We start from the raw sequence: 25,251 nt of genomic DNA, 5'->3' as shown, positions 1-25,251 counted from the left end.
GAGTCTGTTATGGAGGATGGGAGTTAATCTCCAATCATGTCTGAATTTGTATCATCAGACCATTTCAATGGACTGAGCTGAAAGCACATTCTCCAGTGAGGTACCAAGGGGATGTATAAAGGGTTTAAGGAACCTAGATCCCCTTGAAGGATGTGCAAACTGAGGAAAAAGGTGAACAGTGTACCCTGGACAGGACTTTCCAGCTTGAGCTAAAGGATTTGATTTTCATGATACCCACAGGAAAATACAGCAGCAGCTTAGGCTGAGGGGCTGGGGGAATTGATACTTTTGAACTGGGATCAGAATCAGCAGAAGGTTGTCAGAATCTTACTATCTCTGTCCTGAGTCTGTAGTTGCTACAGACTCCGTTTCTACTCCTTCAACGACTCCTAAGTTAAATACCCACAGCGTGAGGATATCTGGAGATGGGAGCTGTGAGAGGTAACTAGGTCTCAGGGGCAGAGCCCTCATGAGTAGGATTAGTGTTCTTTATAAAAGTGACCAGAGAGAGCTCCCTCTCCCCCTGCACCCTGTGATGTTAACAGCAAGAAGGCAGTGTCTACGAAGTAGGAAGCCCTGACCACTCAGTCTGCTGGCACACTGAACCTGGACTTCTGGCCCCTGGAACTGTGAAAAATAAATTTCTTTTTTTTTTTTTAACTTTTTTTTTTTTTTGACAGGCAGAGTGGACAGTGAGAGAGAGAGACAGAGAGAAAGGTCTTCCTTTTTGCCGTTGGTTCACCCTCCAATGGCCGCCGCGGTAGCGCGCTGCGGCCGGCGCACCGCGCTGTTCCGATGGCAGGAGCCAGGTGCTTCTCCTGGTCTCCCATGGGGTGCAGGGCCCAAGGACTTGGGCCATCCTCCACTGCACTCCCTAGCCACAGCAGAGAGCTGGCCTGGAAGAGGGGCAACCGGGACAGGATCGGTGCCCTGACCGGGACTAGAACCCGGTGTGCCGGCGCCGCAAGGCGGAGGATTAGCCTAGTGAGCCGCGGCGCCGGCCTGAAAAATAAATTTCTATTGTTTATAACCCACTGAACTATGGTATTTTTTAATAGCAGCCCGAATGGACCATGATGATTCTCTCACTCTATTTTATAAAGGACTAAAGTTTACTCTAGGCAGCTAAGCCAAAAAGATTATATCCTGATTTTAAGATGAAAAGAAGCAGAGTTGTCAAGAGAAATTTATTACTAAAAATAAAGCAGCTTTAGATTTTCCCAGGGTCCACAGTCACCACGAGAACTCCACGAAGAAGTATCTCCTGAATTAACCGCTTTCTTCCATATATTGTAAGTTTTGTTAACTGAAAAGATCCACCATGATGAAAATGATGTATATCTTGTCCCTTCTCATTCAGTCTGAAGATGGAATTGGGCTGCAATGTGGTGGAGAATTCAAGCCCTGCAGCTGTGCATCTACCAAGGACTCGGGTGTCAGGAACTCGGGCTGGTAAGGAGAAACAAAGACTGCAGGCTGAAGCTCTGGGAGGTCCAAGGTTCCTGGAAAAAACAATTCCTTAAGTTCCACTGCTGTCTGGGACTTGCAGGAGACAGTTCTGTTCTGGTCAGACCCGTATGTCCTTTCCGTTCCTTAACACATGTGCACCTGCCAGGCCAACTGTGCCCACGTTTGGTAAGGGAAGGCAGGTACTCTCTCTTACAAGAAAACAGTGGCTGAAACTGACTAAACAACTTGCCTGCTACATTACCCTTTATGACGTCACTGACAACCCATGACCACTGCACCCATATGTGAGAGGGAATCCATGGAACGTGGGCAGGGCCAAATCTACTACCTATGCCCTGTGACTTCACTTGAAACTCCATTCTCCACTTAGGTTATGGTGAGACACCCTAGTTTCTTGGGTACCCTGCCTTGCTATAATGACAGGCACTCACTGTGACTTCTGTGAGTAATCTGAGAAGCTGGTAGGATAAGGTCCTCTCAGACTCCACACTCATCCACAACTGGATCAGTGAAAGCTTGTATCATTTATTGCCCAGAGAGTTAAGGTATTCAGCCATGTGTGAAGAGCGGGAGATGGGCAATTTTCAAAGCAGAAAGGTAAAGTTAAGATACCTGGCAGAACGGGATCATTATGATCTTCATCAAACATCTGTCTCTGAAAGGCTTCAAAGCTCATAGCTGCGTTGTTCTCTGGCAGCCCCAGTGGTAGTTGCTCATCTCCAGGTTTGCACACATCAAATTTCACCCACTGGTAACTGTACGATCAAAGGGAATCATTCTTTAATGATTACTCAGTTGTCTGATAGCCCTTATAACCCTTTCTTCCTATAAAGGGTTTGGGTACTTTTTTCTTCAAATCTCTCCCATATATACCTAAAAATATTAGCTACAAACAATAAAAACTAAAAGCCAGTGGATAGGTCTCGGTAGTGACACATTATTTTGCTATACTTCTCAACCCTTTTGCTGTCATGATATACACAGAAAATTATAAAGGTTGCGCATTCCCAATCTGATAATCCAAAATCCAGAATGCTCCAAAATCCAAAACTTACTGAGCATCAATATGACACCACAACTAGAAAATCCCACACTTGACTTCATGTGGTGAACTGCACTCAAAACACAGATAAAAATATTCTATAAAAGTTATCTTTGAGCTATGTAGATGAGGCATATACAAAACATAATTGAATTTCATGTTTTGGCCTGGGTCCCATCCCCAAGTTACCTTCATGATAAATACACAAATATTCCCAAATCCAAAAAGATATGAAATCTGAAACACTGTGGGCCCAAGCATTTCATTCAAAAAAGGGCTACTCAACCTGATACAGTGAGGTATGTACAGTGAGGTCATGATTCCTGCTTCCCTGTCCAGGAGGCTAAGGGGGCTACTATCAAGAACAACGGTAGAGAAGCAAGCATGCCTTGGACACAGAAGCTCAATAAACACATGAATGAACAATGGAGTACTGCCAGTGTCAGGTCCCTGCTCTGCTGATCACTGAGTTTCTCTCAAAGGAAATGGTCTTCACCACACTTACTTGATACATTTTCGAGCTCCTGGACAACTCTGGATCAGGTTGTGGATGGTTGGATGAGAAAACCCAAAAAAGTCAGCTCCAGATGGAAGCAGTTTAGGCATTAGTTTCCCCCTAAATAAAAGAGGGAGAATTTTAGTTTGAGAGCACAGAGGGAGATGAGGATAGTATGAACATACATGACAAGCTTTCTAAGTTGGAGACTCTAGTTGCTAAGATGTCTGAAGAAGGATGCACGTGGTCTCTACAAAATAAGGGCTCTCCACTCATTAAAGGCAAGAGAAAAGGTCTCACCATACCAACAGTGATCCTTTTAGCTTGTCTTCAAGCTGCTGGTCAACTTACAGAGTAGCACTTATGGTCTGGAGCAGTTCTGCATGACAAGCATCTGCAGAAAGACCGACGATGGCATTTTGGGGGTCATCTTCAGGGACAATTTCAAACTGAGAAAGATAAAGGAACAATCAGATCAATCCTGAAGGAGGGAGAAGCAGAGCTATTTTACTCCTGTTAAGGTATTTCTGCATGCTAGAACTTGAAGTTGATGTATACCACACTAGGAAATGGGAGCAAATCATTCCTACAGTGCTGTTAGAAATGCCAACAAATCCAAGGAAACAGAGAAAGTCCACTGACTGAATTCTACATTTGGCTGACTGCTTTCCAGACCCTTTCCTATCTATTTACTTATATCCTCAAGTACAAATAGAATGATATTTTAAAAACAAATGCCATCTACATTATTATATGCTACTCGTTTTTCAAACTGCAAATTTCTTTCTTTTTTTTTTTGGACAGGCAGAGTGGACAGTGAGAGAGAGACAGACAGAGAGAAAGGTCTTCCTATTCCGTTGGTTCACCCCTCAATGGCCGCTGCGGCCGGCGCACCATGCTGATCCGAAGCCAGGAGCCAGGTGCTTCTCCTGGTCTCCCATGCGGGTGCAGGGCCGAAGGACTTGGGCCATCCTCCACTGCACTCCTGGGCCACAGCAGAAAGCTGGACTGCAAGAGGAGCAACTGGGACAGAATCCGGCACCCCAATCGGGACTAGAACCCGGGGTGCCGGCGCCGCACAAGTGTGCTCATACCATCCTTCCATTTGTATACTATCCTCATCTCCCTCTGCTCTCAAAACAGATTTGACTTTAAAATCTAAACACTTGTAAATGACAAAATGTAATCATAGTTGACATTTAAACACAAAACAAGAAAGATACCATGGGATTATTAGCCAGCTAAAGTAGTACTCCAATAGAATAAGATAAAAAGCAACCAATAAAACAGGCATTCCACAGAAACTGTGCAGGTGTTTGATGAGAGCAAACCTCACTAGTAATGAGGGAAATGCAAAGAAAATAAAAATTAGATTTTATTTTGCCCATAGACAAAATTACTATCAGAGATTGATAATAGCCAGTGTTGGCTAGAGTTGGTGAAAATTGGAAAAAGTTTTTGGAGGGCTTTTTGGCAGTATCACAATCTTAATATGTATATCTTTGACCCAGAATATTTCTAGGTAGTCTGTTTCCTAGAGAAATTTGCAGTTTGGGCTGGCGCTGCGGCTCAAGAGGCTAATCCTCCGCCTGCGGCGCCGGCACACTGGCCATTGTGGGGTGATCCTAGTTGCTAAGATGGCTGAAGAAGGATGCAGGTGGGTCTCTACAAAACAAGGGCTACTTTCCTGTAGGGATTTTATGTCTCATGTCTTGCTCAAGACATGAGAAATATTTTCACCCTAAGATTATAAAAAGCCTGTCTGCATTTTCCAAAATATTTTTTGGTCTAATAAAACATTCTAGATGCTGGTGTTGTGGCACCAGTTGGAGTCCTGGCTGCTCCACTTCTGACCCAGCTCCCTGCTAATACGCCTGGGAAAGCAGTGGAATGTGGCTTGAGTACTTGGGCTCCTGCCACCAACATGGGAGAGTAGGATGGAGGTCCAGCCTCCTGGCTTCAGCCTGGCCCAGCCCTAAGCACTACGACTATTTGGGGAGTAAACCAATGAATGGAAGATCTGTCTCTTTCTCTCTGTCTTTTCCTCTCTCTGTGTAACTCTGCCTTTCAAATAAATAAATAAATATATCTTTAAAAATTCCATAAATCTGAAGCACTTAAAAGTCACACTGACACAAACACATAAATGAAACAGAGTCCAGTATTACACGTATTTAGCATAACAGATGCCTGGCTCACAAACTTAAAAATGTCTAGTTAGGTTGATGAGTTAAGAAAGAAAACTAAAAGCTCCAGATTCTTCTTTCCAAAAAATGTTTAGCACTTTTGTCCTTCAGAAGAAATTAAGAATCAGCTTGTCAATTTCCATTAAAATTTGATTTTTAAAAAAAATTTGTGAGGAAGACACACACACACACACACAGATAGATAGACAGACACAGATAATTGATGGGGGGGAAAACATATGCACCCATCTGCTAGCTGGTTCACTCCCCAGATGTCAGCAATTGCTGGGGCTGGGCCAGTTTGCAGCCAAGAACTTAGTCCGGGTCTCCCATGTAGGTGGCAGGCACCCAAACTACTTGAGCCATCACTTGCTGTGTCTCAGGGTCTGTATTAGCAGGAAGCTAGAATTGGGAGCCAGAGCCAGGTCTCAAACACAGGCACTACAATATCAGACAAGGGCATCTTAACTGTCAGGATTTTGATTAGATTTGCAATGCATTGGGAAGTTTGTTATAAATTAGGGTACGCCGCCATGATAGTGAGTCTTTTCAGCCAGAACATTTTCTGTAAGAACCAGTGCATGGCCAGTCATTTGAACTCTTAGCTCTAACAGTGCTCTGACAGGAATGGCACAATATTATCTGCAAATGTCAGTGAGGCTCAGGTTTCTTGCAGCTTCTGTTTAAAGGTTACTCATTTTGCCTCCACTCTCTTCAACTCAATTTCCTAGTGATCTGGAAATTCATCAGTTACTGAAGTTTGGAACTCCAAAAATGTTCTATCTTTTTCCCAGTAATCAAGAAGTGATAGTTGGGGAAAATGAACTGCCTTGAACCTGAGCACTGAAGAGAATGAACCGGGGATGGTGTTGTGATGTAGTGGATAAAGCTGCCACCTTCAACACTGGCATCCCATATGGGAGCTGGTTCATGTCTTGGCTGCTTCACTTCTGACCCAGATCCCTGCTAGTGGCCTGGGAAAAGCAGTGGAAAATGGCCCAAGTATTTGGGACCCTGCCATCTCTCCTGGCTTTGGCCTGGCCCAACCCTGGCTGTTGTGGTCATCTGGGGATTGAACCAGTGGATGGAAGATCTCTCCTCCCTCTTTGCAGTGCTTTCAAAATAAATAAGTATTAAAAAACAAAAAGGATGAATAAAGGTATTTAGGAAGACTAGGAACCAAGTCTTCCAGGTTCTTAAGAATATGACAGCTAAAGCCAATATGCAGCTTCTTTGCTACCTCCCACTTTGGTCAAGTCTGAAATGGCAGAGTATCATAACCTTCCTTGTATTGGGCCTCTGCCTCACATAAGCAGGCTGGATCAGGCTTCCCACTGTCACAATACAATGTCACAATAATGATTCAAGGGAAAGGGCATCAATTTGAAAATCAGATACAGACTCACATCCCAGTACAGGTGTGACTGACGGCCAGTCACCTTTCTGTATCTTGGGGCTACCCAAATGATGATTATGAATTATCAACTTTATAGTGTGTTAGAACAGGTAATACATATTAAGTGCCTAGAACAGAGAAGGTTCTCAAGGAAAAGAAAAGAAAAAAAAGGCCACTTTTACAGTGGGTACCTGAGGCTGCGCCCCACCATCCTTGATCTGACAGGTGTACAGACACTTTTGGTCTGGGCACTTCATGCTGGCATAGACTCGAGTACTGCAGTAGCCCACAGGGTAGATGGCACTCTCATCATGGAAGCCAGGTCGGTCGGTGATGATCTATAAAAAGATTCCCCCAACCTGGGGTTGAGGTCACTCAAGAATTCACAAGTCCAGTTTATAGTGGTGGCCTCTGTAACCACTTAGGTCTGAGAAGGAGGAGTCAACTCACATAGAGAAAGAGCACATGCTGTGCAGCAGAGAAAAGTGACCCGGTTTTGTAGGATTGTCTGGGGTTGGTATGGATCAGCAAGGAGCTGCTGCTAACAGGAATAGGGAAGGAAGGCTCAGTCCCAGTCCCGGATTTTTCCGATTTTCCTCTCTCTATATGGTTGGTCTCACTCACCTCCCCCAGGCTATATACTGTTAGACCCCCTAGTCCGATGGGGAACACAGGCCGTCCTGAGGGATCCAGGGCAATGGGCTGAACCAGCTTGCGAGCACCTCCCTCCATTTTCTTTCTCTTGGATGTTTTCTTCAGAACTGAAACGCAAATCTGGGGTCACCCACCTTAGGCCCTTCCCAATGGTGAGGGGGAAGAGAAGAATTCAAATGTGAATGCTAAGCCCACCCTGACTTTATACAGATGCTCCTTATTCACAGTGGGGTTACAGCTACATAAACGTGTCGTAAGTTGAAAATACTGTAGGTAGAAAAGGCATTTATTACACCTAGCCCATGAACACCATAGCTTAACACAGAACACAGCAGAATGTAGAGTGTCAGCGATTGGGTGATTGGGTGTCTGAGTGGGAGCTGCATTTGCTGCTGTTGCCCAGAGTCCTAAAACAGTATAACACCATATAACATCAGCCCAAGACAAGACTAAAATTAAAAATTCAAAGTATGGTGTCACTGAATGTGCATCACTTTTGCACTATGGTAAAGTTGAAAAATCCCAAGCTGAACCATTGTTAAGCTGGAGTCCATGTGTACTCACTGAATGGGCACATAGGGTTTCTGTCTCACCCACTGGGTTGTAACCAATCTAAATACTGGCACTTAACAGTTATAAGCTTTATACTTTTTAAGGTCTTTTAATTCATCTGTAAAATGTCAGAAATTTCCCAAGTCAACAGTGTGCTCAAGGGGCCACTTAGTCCATTTTCCTCTAGGAAAGACTGATCCGAGAGCAATCCAGTGAGCTGGGGGAAGAGGAGGTCTATCTGCTGGCCAGGTCCAGTAAGACACTTGCTTCTCAAGGGCTAGTAGGGTTCCATAAGGACCAGATGAGACTTTGAGTCTAACTATGGCCATGTATTTACCAGTTAGTACCAGGTCTTTGTCATTATTGGGTAGCTCAGCTACGTGACAACTAGTATCTCCCAAAGTACCTTCCAGTTTGTTGTTTTCTTTGCCTTTTTCTTTTTTATCCTTCTTGGATTTCTTCCCAAAAGGTTCCTCAGCCCCAGTGCTGGGCCCAGAAATGGGCCCAGCTCCCTGTATAGTTCCCACAGAGCTGGCCACACCATAAGTCAGGGGCAGACTGGAGCTGTGGGAAGGCGCTGCAGCCTGCACTTCCCCTTCAGTTAGCGCCTGAAGCTGGAGGAGCTTCTTTAGCAAGTACCTGAGGTCAGAAAAGAAAGGGAGCAGAGTAGTGAGCAGTTTTATCTCAATTCCGTATTTTACTCAAATAGTGGAGAAAAAAGCAGAATTAGAAGCAAAGATTATTACACTTGCAAAAATAAGATTCTTATTGGACCCTGGGATTAATGAAGCCCCAGAGAGTCAGCATTACTTTAAGAAGCCAAGGAGAATGATTGCAGCTTTTCTGTCTTGCATCTGGAGGGTTTCTCTACCTTGATAATGGAAGGTGTTAAGTTTCTAAAGGGCTTATATCATAAATTACAGGTGTACATAAGCCCACTGTACTTTGCACAGAGTGATACACTCTGAATAAATATCCACTGAATTAAAGGCAGTTTCTTTCATCCTTTGGCTTTTGTAATTGGGGAGTTATAATAGGATTCCTCATTAGACGTGTGACAGGGCTTGGTCTTAGAAAGATGATTAGAGCAGCTGTCTCATCATCGTGGTCCAAAATAACTTGGCTGTGTAGGAACCAATATTAAAGGCTGTAAATTTTTCTGTATTTGATCACGCGGCCAAGGGGCTGTGCAATTCACAGAAATCACATTGGAGAAAAACCCCCAGAGTAATAATACTCTATCAATCACCAAAAATGTGAATCTGAGCACAAAATAAAGCCAGCTCACCTTCTTTCCTCTTTTGCTTTAAGAAATTTTTCCTCAAGACGAGCGATTTCATCACAAATAGCAGCATTTTCCTTTAAGAAAAATTTTGAACATCATCACATAAAATGAATAAAAGATCAAAGCATTATATTGGGAAGAAGATTTATATTTCAAACCAAAAAACTCTGTATTGCTGAGTAAACTGAATGAGCTATTTTACCTTGCAGGCAAGCTGCAAGTAAACCTAAAGGTAATAAAGGTAGCTAGATTCCACTATGGGCAGGGTAATTATATAATTTATTATCTAATTTGGGGCACCTCTGAGTTAAAAGGGGGCAATATCAATGCTTATTATGCCAGAACAGTATGGAAAACCACGATTGTCTTGGGCAAACTAAGATGTATGGTCACCGTGATTGGGGTAATCTGTGGCAGAAATAAAGGGTATACTGCTTAAACCTACAGATTCTTAAATTCAATACTATCACTCTAGGGTGTGTCCATCCCCAAGGGCCTTGACTTCCATATAATAAGAACCTGGGAGAGAAAACTTGGATTAGTAAAATCACATTTTATGTGTAAAATTCTTAAAGTACATATCCCGAAAGGGATGCTTCAATCTGGAAGCTCCACAGGTGGAACCTCAACCTCCCAGTGTTCAAAACAACATGCCTTTCCTTCACAAAACCTTTACGTACTTCAAGGAACCAAGACCCTTTTGGTAACACAGACTCCAAGCTTTAGGTTCCTTTGACATATAGGGCAAAAAAAAAAAAAAAAAAAAGGGACTGGTTATTCAGATGTCAGGTTCTCTCAATTCTACTTTTCTTATTTTTTTCCCAGCTCATGGCACATACTGAATAGATGTTTCTGGAATGAATATTCCAACTCCTAAGTCTTTCCCCAAACGCTGAGATGTTCAAGTTTTTGGTAGAAAGCAGTAAACGGTTGGTTCAGATGCGGGACGGGATTTGTGGACTGCACCTCAGCTTCCAAGCACTGGAGTAAGCGTGAGCAAGCCTGAATGGTGTAACTCAGAGCAACAGCTGGCAAACCCTGCATTCAATAAACTCAGAAAGGAACAAACACATGGGAGGGTCAAGAGGTTGCAAGGAGGAGAGACGGAAATGTTCATGTACCTGTTTAGGCAAGGTAAGTTTTAAGGATGTGGGGTGCTTGGGAAATAGGCCATGTGCTGGGAGTGATAAGCTGGAATCTGGGGGCCCAAGTTGAAATCAGGGTTCGGACACAGCGCCCTCCAGCAAATTCCTGTCTCTACGGGCTTCTGTGTTCTCATTTGAAAAACAGTGCTTAACTCTCCGGATTATCTCCACAACTACCGGTGCATTTCTAAGAATTCTGCAGAAGCGGTAACAATGACTAAAATTTATTGGCACACACTGCCGGGTACCACGCACTTTCCTGTTCTCATGTTATCTTTCGTGAACTCTGCAAGGCAGTTTTATTTACAGACGAGGAAACAGGACCAGAAAGATGACACAGTCTGTCCCAGGACACAAAGCTAACAAGTAGGAACATTTACTGGAAAGCTAGCTATACTCATACTGTCGCTCTGGGGTTGGGGGAAGACTTTGGGAGGGAGTGTCGAGGCGGAGCGACATCAGACTCACAAACACGGTGGCCTTGGCCGCTTTGCGCAGCCGCAGGTACTTCAGGCGGTACTTCTCGTTCTGGCTCTTCTTCGGCAGCTTTTTCATCCTGGCCTTGCTGGGCTGCAGAGGGGCCCGCGGCGAGGAGGCAAGGCCGCCCGGCAGGCTCATGGTCCGGCCCCGCTATGGGGCCTCCGGACCGCGGCCAGCATCGGCTCCGGGGTCGAACAGCGGCTGGCAGAATCGGGCCTCTAGCAATCTAGCGCTCCAAGAGTTTTTAAGGTGGAAAGCCCCCGACAGGGGTCCACCAACGGACCCGGCTACCCGCACTTCCCAGCACTTCCGCGTCTGCTTGGGACGCCGGCGCTGCCCGGAAGTGACGTAAGGCGCCGGCTGCGTGTAAGTTCCGGGGCCGTTCTTGTTGGGTCTGGGCCGCGAGTTCTTAGTGCTCGCCTTGGGGAGGGTGGGTCGGGCCTGAGCTCGGGAGGAGGAGAGGGGATGGGGCGGGGTTGAGTTCGGGTCTGGGGGAGGGGATGGGGCGGGGTTGAGTTCGGGTCGGGGAGAGGGAATGCGGGCGGCGGCCGGAAGCGCCAGGTTTAATTCGTGCGTCCGTGTGCTTCGCTGCCTGCGGTTGCTGAGCTGAAGCGAGGACAAGCTAGTCTTTCCGACGCCAAGTTCTGCTTCGCGCCCCCCCTGGCCGCTGTGTCCCAAAACCTGTGTTTGCAGCACGCAGGTGTTGGGGGTCTGCTGGTCTCTTGGCTTCCGACGGTTGATTGTGCGACTTCGCATACGCTTTTATGCTAAGATCTTCCTAGGAGCTGGGACTACAACAGTGAACAAAGTGAACAGTGAACAAAGGCCTTGTCGTTCTCAAAGTGTAGATTCTAGCTAGAAAATTTAGCAGGGCAGTTTTAACGAAAGGTGTGCCCAAGGAAACCAAAAGTGTGTGTGTGTGTGTGTGTTCCAACTTTATAACCAAAGCTACTTAAAATCACCAAATGAGGAGGATGGGCAAATCTTGAGAATGGAGTATTGGTAAATGCCCGTTGCTTAAGGCTTGCTTGCATTCTTGCTGGTGCCACTAACTAGTTGATTGAGCCTCTTATTCACACCTGTTTTTTTCTTCTCAAACTGAATATATTCGTACTCTTTAATGGAGGCAAATGGGATTTTTAAATTGCAAAGTTCTCTGATACAAAATATACATTATATATTAAAAAGTGTAGATTTCCTAAGTTGTATATGGGTATTCAGGAAAATGTTACATAGTTAGATTAAATTCATTGAGTTACTGGAGAAAAGATAGCAAGCAGAAGTCAAAAGATTGGTATAGAATTGATGTCTCAGGTACTTTATTTCTGAAATTACAGGCACTCTCTAAGATGGTTTTACTACACAGAGAATGCTTCTGGAAGTCCTTTTATGACCATTCATATGTAAGTTGTGCTTGTCGGACCTTTTAATAGTGCTATTCTTTAGGATGTCAAGTTTGCATTTGCAAACATGCTGAAGATAACCACATAGATTCATTTCTGGAAATAGCCAGGATTATTTTCAGCTCACAGAATACCCACACTAACGTCTTTGATAACATAGACTAACACTTTACCTTGGAATCTAAATGGTCCCTGTAATAGGAAGATGACCCCCTCCCCTTCCTTCTCTTCCCCTCCTCCTCCAAATCTTATTTGCTAATTACTCAGTGTATTTGTTGTCCAGCTATATGTTGTCCTTGTAGACTTTGGAGTCTGAGCTAATTTGAATCATTGATTTTCATGTGCATGTGTCATATCTAGTGGGAAGGGAAGTGCTTTTTGTCTTATTTTGCAGGCTACTCTGGCCAATGTGGTTAGTTTAATGGAATTTGCATGAAATGTTTACCGTTTCTTCTTCATTAGAAACATTTTTTAACTTTCTATAACATTGCTTGCAAGTTTTAGAAATTCAGGACATACAATACAAAGTGCATTTAAAAAAATCCGTAGTGGTTTACTTGGCAAGCACTACTTTGAATCTGTTAGTATACCTGTTTAATATTTTCAATGTAGGTTAGGTCCTGGAGAATATATTTTTGTTCATTTACCATTATTATAGTCATTTAACAGTGTTAAAGACTTCTCTGTAAACATGATTTTAAATGAATGGCTAACATTCTGGTTATGGCTGTATTATATTTTGCATAATTATTTCCACATTGCTTGATTTTTTGGTCAGTTGCTTTGTGCACAAAGCTTTTTCTCAATAGGAAAAAGGCTAGGTTGTGTGCTCCAACAAATATGATGCTCCAAAGAACGTGATGCTGTTGAGCAACCAATTGAGTCACTTGTTTGTCAGAAGGACATTTATTTAGTGCCTGTTGTGACACAGCCTTTAGGGTGTCTAGGAGGGAAATATAGACAAATAAATTAATAGTGTTAATACAATGTAGTACTTTTATTTAGAGGTAGATTTTGTTTGATCTGGCAGCTCCCAGTTAAGACAGGAGGGAGGAGATAGTAATGTCTTCTTTAAGGAAATATTCCTAGGAAGACCTGAAGGAGAGGTAGATGTTGGCCTGGTGAAGTATAGAGGAGGCATCTTGGAAACAACATATTCAAAGGATCAGCGTCATGAGAAACATGGGAACTACAAGTAATTGATTAGAGCAAAACAGGTGTGTGTAGAGAAGCCAGACGAGAGACTGAAGTAGTCATGGCATGGGATGACATGGTTTGGATCATGAAAGGTCTTGTGTATCTGCTAAGGAGTTGAGTATGTATGCAATGATGATAGGAAGTCATTGATGAATGTCTATACATCAGTCATCTTATTGTTTAGGTGACACATTCTGAATTTGTCAGAAGCAACATAATTTTTCTACTTGCCTATATGAAGAGGCATCTAAAGGTCCTATGCACAAATTTTCACAAGAAATACATAATGTGTAGCTCTAAAAGGAAATGTAAAATGAGAGCATGCATGGTATTATGGGCTGAGCGGGGCCTTTGGAGTGAGATCAAAGTTCTATTAAATCCATGCATAGGAATGAGAGGTATAAGAGATGGGGGTGGTGAGTCAGAGGTGAGAGAGAAGATGCTGAATAGCACTTCACTATTGATGGTGTTTACTTCAAAATATTTGCTATTTAGTGATTGGCTATAAATGAAGATACAGTATCCTCTAGAGTACTAAAAGCTTACCTGGACTATTAAAAGTTGTCAAGGAGTCCACAGACCATAACCTCAGCCCTTGGTGAAATGAGTCTCTAGTTTAGATGTTGAAATGTACATCTAGGTACCTCAAAGCTCCACGCATAGTTGATGAGTGCCACTGACCTTATTATACTCTGTCCTTAAATCCCAAGAGCAGATTACAAATTGAAACCATCATTAGCTCCCAGTGCACTTTGAGGAGCATAGGGGGCCTAGGCAAGTTTGAGACTTCCACAAAGCAAGCTGCACAAATTCCTAGGATTTTAGGTCACACCAAAGGGTTTCCAGGGGTTTCACATCTTTATTAATCTCTTACATGTTGCTCTATTTGCTCTTTGGGATAAACCAAAGTATGCATTCTAGAAGGCCCATAGAGTAAATATAGTGAGAAGAACCTGTCTTCAGAAATAGTCTTTAGAATCTTCTTTTACTTGTAGAATGTCTAGATTTATTTATGTTTACTACCTTCCAAGAGTGTACTAGATCTAATTTTTAGTTTTCTGACTCTTCACCTCTACCTTTCACATATATTTCCATGTCTTGATTATATCTTATTATCTTTAGATAATGTGATACATGATATAGGATTCAGCTGAATTCAAGCTTAGCCATTCCAAAGTAGGTATTTTTGTGTGTTGGTACTGTGGCATATAAGGAACGAGGAGACTTACTTTCCAAAAAATTCCTTGCTCTATGACTTCTTCACTATGGGTGTTCATCACATGTCTGGTGGGTGAGATGTTTAGGTTTTGAGGGTTCTAAGCCAGCCAATAAAGTCATGAAATCGACCACTGTGTCAATATTGTGCTTCTGGTTGGTTGTGTCCTTCAATACACATAAGACATTCAACCAGCTGAAGGAGATGAGTTCAGAGATATTGGCTCGGAGGAAAAGAAGGATTACATTGAGGTCATTGATTGGGCATCCCAGCATTTTCCTGCTGAGGAGATCAAAAGCTGGGAGCATCTCATAGATGGATAGGAGTCGTTTGTCCCACCGACATAGCCGTGTGAGGTTGTATATTATCACTGGAACCAATAAGGTGTATATTGCTACAATGGAGAGGCTGACAATCTGGAAAATGGACAGGGAGGTCAGCCTGCATGTGATGAGATTGGGGACATGGGTCTCATCGCTTAGCAGCCCTGTCTTGATGGAGCAGCTGAATTCTTCTTGGAAGAAGACATCCAGGTGGAAGTGGCCAAGGTACAGATAAATGGCTGAGGTGAAGAGGAGCAAGAGGGCGTTCCTCAGGAGGTAGGTTGCCACTAGTGAATGTGAGCGCTGCTTGCATGCCAGGTACCGCTCTAGCAAGGGGAATTCAAAGTATCGTTCTTTGCGGGCCCTGGGCAGGGGAAGAAAGGAGGCAAAGTTAGAAAAACTGTTTAGAACCATACCCCAAGAGAGTCCTGTGGGTAAGTATGTATGCAACATGGCATCCTTGGCTCACATGAAAATCTACCTTCCCAGAGTATAACCTTACATCCTGCAAAAGACATGTGTGACTATATCCTGATCCTCCAGGTATATTAATGAGCAGCAATTGATGAATGGTTACACTAGATTTCTTCCCAACAAGGTAGACTAAATCTCCAAACTGAGGTAGGATCCTTAGGAGGCAATAGGCTTATGAAAACCATTCTGCAATGGGGCTTTAAAATGCATTAGGTTCTTGGCTGTTGTACTCTTTGTATCAGCTTTGTGCAAATTTATTCATTTATACAAATAAATGTGCTAACAAGTATTTATTGAGAGCTGTGGTGTTCAGGTGCAAGTAAGTATGTCTGTGCTTTGAGGGGACTTGAAGTCTGCCTGTTGAGAAGGGACAGATAAGACATGCCAACATAATAGATATATTAGTATATATAATAAATATATTTGATAGTAATATAGATAGTAATAGTATATATCACTGATGCAAAAGCTAGGAGGGTAGCAGTGTGGGCTGAAGTGTTCAGAAACAGTTACAGGGAACTTGGGTTTAAAGTTGAGCTTCAAAAGTTCGAGAGGGACTTTTTTCAAAGGATAGAGTAGGTTTGTCTACACAGCGACTCTTAACTATCCATTTGGTGCGGTCTACCCTGGGCTCCCTATTTAAAATGAAGTCTATCCCTCCAGCTTTCCTGAGCCCCTTCACCCTGCTTTGCTTTTTCTTTTCTTCCTGTCACTTATTTCCTAACACATATTTTACTTAGTGGTCTGCTTACTTGTTGCCTGTTTTCCATCAATAGAATATAAGCCCCACATGGATAGGTTTTTCTCTTTCACCTCCTATTCCTCCCCACATAGCACTCAACACAGTGCCTGGTACTCAGATGAAAGAATGATTAAATAAATAAATAAATGATTTATTTAGGGGAAGAGGAGGAAACTGCTTAGGTCGAGTGGAAAGTTTTGTCAGCTGGTAGAAGTTTGAAAAAGGAACTGTGTTGAGTGCCTTGGACAAATATTTGGGAGAATTTGAGTACTTTTGGTAGGCATGAGGGGAGCTACTTAAGATTTCCGAGCAGGAGAATAGTGCATGAGAGTGATTTTAGAGAGATTATAGAGAGATGAATCCCTTTGTGGCTTAGTGCGTTCATCTGCAAGTTACAGGCAGAGTCTGTTCTCTTCTCCCTTTACAGAAATGACAGGAAGCTCATGAGATGATGTGCTAAGCACTTTGCACTCTTAAAAGGGAGGGTTTAGAAGATAACTTAAAGATTACTATGCAAGGACATCATTTTAACGCTTGACCAAGTCCTTCAGAAAAATGAAGAAGAGAAAACTCACTTCTCCAGCTCATCCCAGAAAACGTGGGGGTCGGAGCTCTCCTGCCGGATCTTCAACATGTGCTGCACTAGGCGGATGGAGCGATTGTAGGATTTGTCCAGTTCGCTGATGATGAACAGCAGATCTGAGCTGAGGGCGGGTGCAGCTGCATACTGCCACAGCAGCACTGGCAGGTACATGGCCATGGCCAGAGCCAGCAGGGAATAGGGGAGGGCCTGCAGGGCAAGAGTCAGAGTCCACTGAGGAGGGAGCACAAGATGTTGGACCCTGAGTGACAGCTGTTAGTGAGGTACTATCCTCTCCCCAGTTCTTTTTTTTTTTTTTTTTTTTTTTTGACAGGCATAGTGGATAGTGAGAGAGAGAGAGAGACAGAGAGAAAGGTCTTCCTTTGCCATTGGTTCACCCTCTAATGGCTGCCGCGGCCGGCGCACCGCGCTGATACGAAGGCAGGAGCCAGGTTCTTCTCCTGGTCTCCCATGGGGTGCAGGGCCCAAGCATTTGGGCCATCCTCCACTGCACTCCCGGGCCATAGCAGAGAGCTGGCCTGGAAGCGGGGCAACCAGGACAGAATCCGGCGCCCTGACTGGGACTAGAACCTGGTGTGCTGGCGCCGCAAGGCAGAGGATTAGCCTATTGAGCCGCGGCGCCAGTCTCTCCCCAGTTCTTGCCCTAGGAAGGGAAAGCACTGTGTGGAATGGGCTACTGCCTGTGGGACCCGAGGCTGTCTACTGACTGGGATGAATATTGTGAAGTAGAGAAGGGATAGTGGGTTTTCCTGCTTCCCACATCCATCAAGAACCATTTTTTTTTTTTTTTTTATTCAGGATCTGTCTAGAGTCCTGGTGGAAGTCTGGGTTGGTGGAGTGGAGTGGAGAGAGAGAGAGAGAGAGAGAGAAAGAAAGAGAGAAAGAGAAAGGAAGCTCCTTTTCCTTACACCAAATGTGTTTTGAGTAACTATGTTGGGTTACTGACCAACAGTGGCTATGGCAATCCTATGGGAAAATCCCTTGTCTTTCATGTAGCTTCCCCTGACTTCTCCAGTGTACAGTGGATTCTTGATAATGCCAAACTATATCATCAGACGCTATATGTCAGGTATGCAGCTGTAGAAACTGACTTTCAGGGATTACATGAGCCTTGTCTCCTCAACTACCTTGTTAGCCACTTGAGATAAGGGACTGAAATGTGTGCTCCCCCCTCTTCCCAAATCCCCAAGTTTGTATGTTGAAATCCTAATCCTGAGCATCTCATTGAGAAATTGGAAATAGGGTCATTGCAGATGTAATTAATTTAAAATGAGATCATACTGCAATATGGTGGCCCCTAACCTATTGTAACTGGTGTCCTTAACAAAAAGCTTCAATGGAGTGTTAGATATGCACACAGAGAGAACACTGAAGGTGACATGTCTGCAAGCCAAAGGAATGGACCCAAGAGATCATTCCCTCATAGCACCCAGAGCAACCAACCCTAATGACACTTTGATCTTAGATTTCTGACCTCTGGAATTGTGAGATGATACAGATTAAACATTGTGAATTGAACGTATCTATTACCACTACTCCCTCCAAAACTCCCATCAGGCTGACAATACAGGATAATTATTTATATGAATATAAATCCTCCAAGGTCAGAGAGAACAGGAAGAGAGACAAGAGCACTGAAATGCTGGAAACTCAACAAGCCTCACCCATAGGCACAAAGTTTCCAAATGCATAAAAGCAGGCAACGTAAGATCACCAGGCCTTTGAAGAATGCCTGAAATATGAAAGTCAGTGACCCAAATAAATGGGGTAGCAGGAGGGAGGGGGAGAGCTGAGAGGGAATGTAATGACTCAGTTCTGTCACCCTCCACTCAGCCATGAAGCAGGCCTGTTACAGTCTCTGCTTTACCTTGTGTGGCCAAAGAGATTTCGTCTTGAACTGGCCAGGCTCATCCTGTTCATGGTGAACCAGTGAGTCCCAACAGGAATTGTCCACATAGGTAGCCTGGAGAACACTGAAGTTACTAGGAGGGAAGCAGCTGATCGGAGACCCTGGAGCAGAACACAGTGTTAAGGCAGCTCTGAGTTGGCATGGAGGAGTGGGAACGCAGAGGGCTATCATCTAAGAGTTTCCTAGCCATTCCCTCCACAACTCTTCTCTGTGTGTCTGGTGGGCACTGTCTTCTCCCCAGGCTGTTTACTGTGGGGTCAGGGGACACAGTTATGTCAGAGTGGGATGAGGCATGGCAGGACAGCACCCCTCTGTTAGTTCCAGGCTTGCCAAAAATGCACTGACTTAGCCTTTTAGGTCTGCTGTTCTTTTCTCTCATCTCATCCCTGGGTTCCCAGTTAGGCAGGAAGTGGGGACTTTTGCCCTCCTCTAATTTGCTGTGAGCTGGCATCTTTAAGCTCTAAAATGCAGAGGATTAATTGCCTGGACTTCTGAACCCAAATCAGGAGAAAGTGCTGGAAGGAAAGTGGGATTGCAGTAGACTCCCTGGCTTTTTATTTCTCTTTCATTCTATGGAAAGATGCTGAGCTGGAAACCAAATCTTTGCTGGTGCCGCGGCTCAATCCTCCGCCTTGCAGCGCTGGCACCCCGGGTTCTAGTCCCGGTTGGGGTGCCGGATTCTGTCCCGGTTGCCCCTCTTCCAGGCCAGCTCTCTGCTATGGCCCGGGAGGGCAGTGGAGGATGGCCCAAGTGCTTGGGCCCTGCACCCCATGGGAGACTAGGAGAAGCACCTGGCTCCTGCCTTCGTATCAGCGCGGTGCGCCGGCCGCAGTGTGCCTGCCGCGGCGGCCATTGGAGGGTGAACCAACGGCAAAGGAAGACCTTTCTCTCTGTCTCTCTCTCTCACTGTCCATTCTGCCTGTCAAAAATTAAAAAAAAAAAAAAAAAAAAAAAGAAAAGAAACCAAATCTTCCCCTCTTGTGGAGGGATGAAGACGGCAGTGGGAGGTTGGCATATCTCACTGGGAAATGTGGTCAGCTAATGGCACAGCCAGGAAAGAAAGCCAGAAGTCTCAGTTCTCAGGAGGTCCACATTCTGTTTGATAGAGATGGTGGATTTGCTAAGTTAACCCAGCACCTAGAAGACTCAATACTTGTGCATGCTAATATCTACTGCCTCAGATGTGCCAGGCTTGGTCTAGTACTTGTTGTGTGTTCTCCAATCAGTAACTCTGGAGGTAGGGGTAGGAAAAGGACTCAGAGAAAATGAGAGACATGTTGGTAGTGTGGAGAGATCTGAGGTCCTGAGTTTACAGGGCCCCAACCTCTCTCATCCATATGAAAACCAAAATAAAAGTTTAATTATTGAAATGACATAAAATATATGGAAAATGAAACAGCATCGAATATTTTTAAAAATTACGAAGTTCCAGAGATGACTTCTAAGGCTTTTTGCTGCCTCTCTGCTCTGCTGCTACCTTGCAAACTCATGCATCGTCTGCCTGTTGGGTGATCTCGCACAGCCCAAACTCCTGAAGCCTACATATGTGATGTGGGAGCTGACTTCAGAGCCTGTGCAAAGAGGGAAAGGAAGTGGGGGTCTCTCTCACGCACTGGTCCGGGAAGCAACTTACCAGAAGTGAACTCCTGGGCAAATGCCAGGGACATCAGCAGCAAGGGGAAGCCCACAGCTATGAACTTGACCATCCGGTCCAGGGGCAGTTCAAGGTGCAGTCCTTTGAGGCGGGGTCCCCTGCGGTCGGGCAGCAGGGCGTCCGAGAGCATGTACTCTGCAGCTGTGTGTGCGAGCGACATGGTGCTGCTGGGCTCAGGGGAGCGGAGGCGGCAGGCGGTCCTGGGAGAGCAGAGTGAGGAGAAGGCAGCTTCACCCGGCAGGCTCTGAGCAGGCAGCGCTGCAGCCCAACCTCGTGGATGTCTGTGCTAGGAGGAGCTGATGGTTCTCTAAATAGCGGCTGCAGCCCTCAGACAGGCTTCCCGGTAATTAGAGGGAGGCCTGGTCTTTATTGGGTCCTCTTTGGAGGAGGGTCAGTACTCACCTGCGGCTGGTGCCAGATTGCTGTCTCTGGATTGTCTCGGAGCGTGTGGCTTTATCCTGTCCTCTCATTAATAAAGTATTTTCAGCAGGGCAGTGGAGAGAAGGAGGGCTGTGGAGCTAGGCCTCCCCATGTAATTGGTGTGGAATTTGGGTGGGGATTGCTTCAGCGTGTTGAAGGCCCTCATTTTATGGTTTGGGGTAGGACTGGAGCCCAAGGACTCAGCTGGCATAGCTACCCCTACAGAGTAGTCTTTGTTCCAGCGATGAGCTCTGTTCTGGTCCCAGGCTTATTTCCAGAAACTGCTCTGTGTTGGGTACCTGATTCTGGTCTTTTTCCAAAAATTTCCACAAATTTACAACATCCAGTTTCTTTTTAGTTCCCTTGGCTCTTTGGAAAGATGGGGGTTGGGCGGGGTTTATGTGTGTGTGTGATTGTGTGTGGGTGTGTGTGTGGGTGTGTGTTTATGTGTATGGTGGTGTTGAGTAGAGGAAAAAGGGACCCATCCTCTCCTGAAGATCTGGTAGTGCTTATTGTTATTTTTATTTTTTAAAAAAATTATTTATTTATTTGAAAGAGTTACACAGAGAGAAGAGAGACAGAGAGAGAGAGAGAGAGGGAGAGAGAGGGAGGGAGGGGGAGTCTCTTCTATCCACTTGTTCACTCTTCAATTGGCCTCAACAGCTGGAGCTATGCTGATCTGAAACCAGGAGCCACGAGCTTCTTCCGGGTCTCCCGAATGGGTACAGGGGCTCAAGCACTTGGGCCATCTTCTGCTGCTTTCCCAGGTGCATTAGCAGGGAGCTGGATTGGAAGTGGAGCAGTCAGGACTTGAACTGGTGCCACATGGGATGCCAGCGCCACTAGGCCACAGCACTGGGAAGTGACACAATTTTTTTAAAAGATTTATTTATTCATTTGAGAGGCAGAGTTAGAGACAGAGAGAGAGAGTCTTCTATCCTCTGGTTCACTCCCCAAGTGGCCACAACAGCCAGAACTGGGCCGATCCAAAGCCAGGAGCCAGGAGCCTCCTCCAGGTCTCCCACTCAAGTACAAGGGTCCAAGCACTTGGGCCATCCTCTGCTGTCCCCCCTGACCACTAGCAGAGAGCTGGATCAGAAGTGGAGCAGCCAGGACATAGACTGGCACCCATACGGGATATTGGCAGAGGCTTAACCTACTACACCACAGTGCCAACCCCAGTAGTTCTTTTTCTTAAATAACAAAATTCCAGTTAATAAATGCAGAGGGGCTGGTATTGTGGCTTAGTGAATTAAGGTGCTGCCTCGGATGCCAGCATCCCATATTGGAGAGTCGGTTGGTGTCCTGGTTGCTCTGTTTTCCATCAAGCTCCCTGCCACTGTGTGACACGATTTTTTTTTTAAACTTTTATTTAATGAATATAAATTTCCAGTGTACAGCTTATGGATTACAATGGCTTCCCCCTCCCATAACTTCCCTCCCACCCGCAACCCTCCCCACTCCCGCTCCCTCTCCCTTTCCATTTGCATCAAGATTCATTTTCAATTCTCTTTATATACAGAAGATCAATTTAGTATAAAGATTACAACTGTTTGCACCAACATAGAAACACAAAGTGAAACATACTGTTTGAGTACTAGTTATAGCATTAAATCAAAATGTACAGCACATTAAGGACAGAGATCCCACATGAGGAGCAAGTGCACAGTGGCTCCTGTTGTTGACCCAACAAATTGACACTCTAGTTTATGGCACCATTAACCACCCTAGGCTGTCGTCATGAGTTGCCAAGGCTATGGAAGCCTTCCAAGTTTACCGACTCTGATCATATTTAGACAAGGTCATAAAAGACAGAGTGAGGATAGTAACCAATGATCCTAAGAGTGGCATTTACCAGGTTTGAACAATTATACAGCATTAAGTGGGGAAGAGGACCATCAGTACACACAGGTTGGGAGTAGAGCCATTGGTGGTAGAGTAGAGCTTATGATTACAAAGGAATGAGGCCCAAGTGCGCTAGACAGGGTCTAGAACAAAGGACAGAGTCATTATTAGAGGAGCTAAGAAAGGTGCTGTCTAAGCTACAATGAAGTTTTCTGATTGAGAGGCAAATAGAACCTGATAGAAGGGGCTTGATAATAATCTGGTGGGCTTTAGGCCTTGTAAGTGAAGAGGCCCAGACCTATCTATCTCTTCACATGGGGTATATCCTAAGGGAGGTGTGAACCTCCTAGGGAAAGGCACTCTGTTGACTTTGATTACTTGGCTGGCCTGGGAGGAGAGCTGGCCAGGTAAAGGCAGGGGGCATCTCTAACAAGAAATTTACAGTTCTGCCTGCAATGTTGCTGACCCTACTTGACCATACCCTCAGCTGCAGTGGTCACTTTGGAAGTTGGGCTGAGTGAAGGGCTTTTCAGCTTAGAGCCAATAAGATCTGTGGCTCTGACCTGGGCATCCTTCGACTCCAGGGCAGGTCCATTTCCAGTGATCCAACTCTTGGCAGAGCTGCCAGGGCTCTTCACAAGCTGACTTCTGCTGACATGATTTTTAAAATGAGGGCCATGAGCCCTTGTTATGGCACAGTTGGTTATACCATCGCCTGCAATGGCAGCATCCCATATGAGTGCTGGTTCAAGTTCTCATTGTGCCCCTGGCACCCACATAGGAGATAAAGTTGGAGTTCCTGGCTCCTAGCTTCAGTCTGGCCTAACACTGGCTGTTGTGGGCATTTGGGAAATGAATCAATAGATGAAAGATATCTATATCTCTGTCTCTTGTTCACTCTGTGTGTGTGTGTGTGACTCAGCATATCAAATAATCTTTAAAAATAAAAATGAGGGGCTGGCACTGTGGCTTAGCTGGTAAAGCTGTCGTCTGCAGTGCTGGCATCCCATATGGGTGCTGGTTCGAGTCCTGGTTGCTCCACTTCTGATCCAGCTCTGGGCTCCTGGCTTCAGTCTGGCCCAGCCCTGGTCATTGTTTCCATTTGGGGAGTGAATCAGTGGATGGAAGATTTCTTTTTTATTTTATTATTATTATTTTTTTGACAGGCAGAGTTAGAGAGAGAGAAAGAGAGAGAGATAGAGAGAATGGTCTTCCTTTTCCTTTGGTTCACCCCCAAAGTGGCCGCATCGGCCGGCATGTTGTGGCCAGCGTGTTGTGCTGATCTGAAGCCAGGAGCCAGGTCCTTCCTTCTGGTCTCCCACGCAGGTGCAGGGCCCAAGGACCTGGGCCATCCTCCACTGCACTCCTGGGCCACAGCAGAGAGCTGGACTGGAAGAAGAGCAACCGGGACAGAATCCAGTGCCCCAACTGGGACTAGAACCCGGGTGCTGGCACCACAGGCGGAGGATTAGCCTAGTGAGCTGTGGTGCCAGCCCTGAAGATTTCTATTCCTCTGCCCTTCATCCCCCAGAACTCTGCCTTTCAAATCAATCTTCAAAAATGTATTTATTTGAAAGGCAGAGTTACAGAAGGAGGAAGATCTTCTGCCCCTGGTTTACTCCCCACATGGCTGCCATATGGGATCCTGGAGTCCCAGGTGTTGGGTTAACCTGCAATGCCACAACGCTGACCACCAAGAGGCCAACTGTTATTCAGAGATTTCCTGTGTGTGCTAACTGGAGTGACCCAGGTTTGGGAACAGTAGTACACACATCTGTATATACTATATGTCTGAGTTCTTTTGTTATAGATTATATTTATGAGAATAATCCATTTTGTTGCCTATTTTTGTACTTCATACACATAGAATTACATGCATATATTTTTGTGTATATATTCTGCTTGACATAGTTTTGATATTTCATCCATGTTGTGTGTATCAGAAATCCATTCCTTTTCATTGTCTAGATAAACAACAGCTTATTTATCCATTCACCAATTGATGGGTAGTTGGATTTTCAGGTTCTGACTATTGTAAAATAAATTTGCTGTGAACGTTCTAATATATGTGTAATGCTGAATAGAGGTATGCATTTATGTTGGAGATATACTAAAGAGTGGAATTGCTGGGTCATAATGCTATGCGTTATGTTTTCTCAGCGATTATATAAATTCAAGCTTTGACCAAAATTTATGAGTCCTGGTTGTTCCATATCCTTGCCATTATTCTTTTGGAATTAGAAACATTTTAAAGCTATTTTGGAAGGCATATGGAAGTAGTGCATTGTGGTATTAATCTCAGTTTCTCTGATGATTAATGAAGTTGGTTATCTTGGACATTTGGATACTTTGTTTTGTGAAGTGTGAGTTCAGATCTGTTGGGTTGTCCATCATTTGCTTATTGACTTATAAAAATCCTCTTAATATTCTTTTTAAAAAGATTTTATTTATTTATTTGAGATGCAGAGTTAGAGAGAGGGAGGGAGAGAGAGAGAGAGAGAGAAAGAGAGAGAGAGAGAGAATCTTTCATCTGCTGGTTCACTCCCCAAATGGCTGTAACGGCTGTAGTGTGGCCAATCTGAAGCCAGGAGCCAGGAACTTCTTCCTGGTCTCCCACTCAGGTACAGGGGGCCAAGGGCTTGGGCCATCTTCTGCTGCTTTCCCAGGCCATAGCAGAGAGCTGGATCAGAAGTGGAACAGCTGGAACTCCACCTGGCATCCATATGGAATGCTGGCACTGCAAGTGGCAGCTTTTACCTGC

At 44.8% G+C, this 25,251-nt stretch overlaps 2 protein-coding genes across 2 annotated transcripts; both read right to left on the bottom strand.

Annotated features, from left to right (window-relative positions):
• Positions 1-1,009: 1,009 nt before the first annotated feature.
• TBRG1 (transforming growth factor beta regulator 1) lies at positions 1,010-11,048 on the bottom strand. Its single transcript, XM_062197246.1, has 9 exons — positions 10,695-11,048; positions 9,085-9,155; positions 8,203-8,435; positions 7,215-7,351; positions 6,782-6,928; positions 3,360-3,457; positions 3,018-3,128; positions 2,083-2,225; positions 1,010-1,502 (listed from the first exon to the last, which is right to left on the bottom strand). Exons 1-9 carry the CDS (start codon positions 10,842-10,844, stop codon positions 1,357-1,359), a joined length of 1,236 nt encoding a protein of 411 aa, XP_062053230.1. The 5' UTR covers positions 10,845-11,048; the 3' UTR covers positions 1,010-1,356.
• A 3,429-nt stretch (positions 11,049-14,477) lies between these two features.
• On the bottom strand, positions 14,478-20,385 carry PANX3 (pannexin 3). The gene is made up of 4 exons (XM_062198443.1): positions 20,205-20,385; positions 18,530-18,672; positions 16,637-16,851; positions 14,478-15,209 (listed from the first exon to the last, which is right to left on the bottom strand). Exons 1-4 carry the CDS (start codon positions 20,383-20,385, stop codon positions 14,570-14,572), a joined length of 1,179 nt encoding a protein of 392 aa, XP_062054427.1. The 3' UTR covers positions 14,478-14,569.
• Positions 20,386-25,251: the final 4,866 nt, after the last annotated feature.

This window comes from Lepus europaeus, chromosome 7 (genome assembly GCF_033115175.1).
Source record: "Lepus europaeus isolate LE1 chromosome 7, mLepTim1.pri, whole genome shotgun sequence".
Classification (NCBI taxonomy): domain Eukaryota; kingdom Metazoa; phylum Chordata; class Mammalia; order Lagomorpha; family Leporidae; genus Lepus; species Lepus europaeus.
Note: the sequence above shows the minus strand (reverse complement) of the source record. Positions and strands in the feature narration are given on the sequence as shown.

Bases quoted from the DNA above. Each gene is read 5' to 3' on its own strand.
- TBRG1 (XM_062197246.1), bottom strand. From the start codon at position 10,844: ATGAGCCTGCCGGGCGGCCTTGCCTCCTCGCCGCGGGCCCCTCTGCAG. The intron at 3,129-3,359 runs GTAAGTTGACCA...TCTTTTATTTAG, and splicing joins CAGACCATAAGTGCTACTCT to GGGGAAACTAATGCCTAAAC. The intron at 2,226-3,017 runs GTAAGTGTGGTG...TTGATCGTACAG, and splicing joins GGAGCTCGAAAATGTATCAA to TTACCAGTGGGTGAAATTTG.
- PANX3 (XM_062198443.1), bottom strand. From the start codon at position 20,385: ATGTCGCTCGCACACACAGCTGCAGAGTACATGCTCTCGGACGCCCTG. The intron at 16,852-18,529 runs GTAAAGCAGAGA...CTTGCCCTGCAG, and splicing joins AATCTCTTTGGCCACACAAG to GCCCTCCCCTATTCCCTGCT. The intron at 15,210-16,636 runs GTGAGTTTTCTC...TCCCCTGCCCAG, and splicing joins TTCTGGGATGAGCTGGAGAA to GGCCCGCAAAGAACGATACT.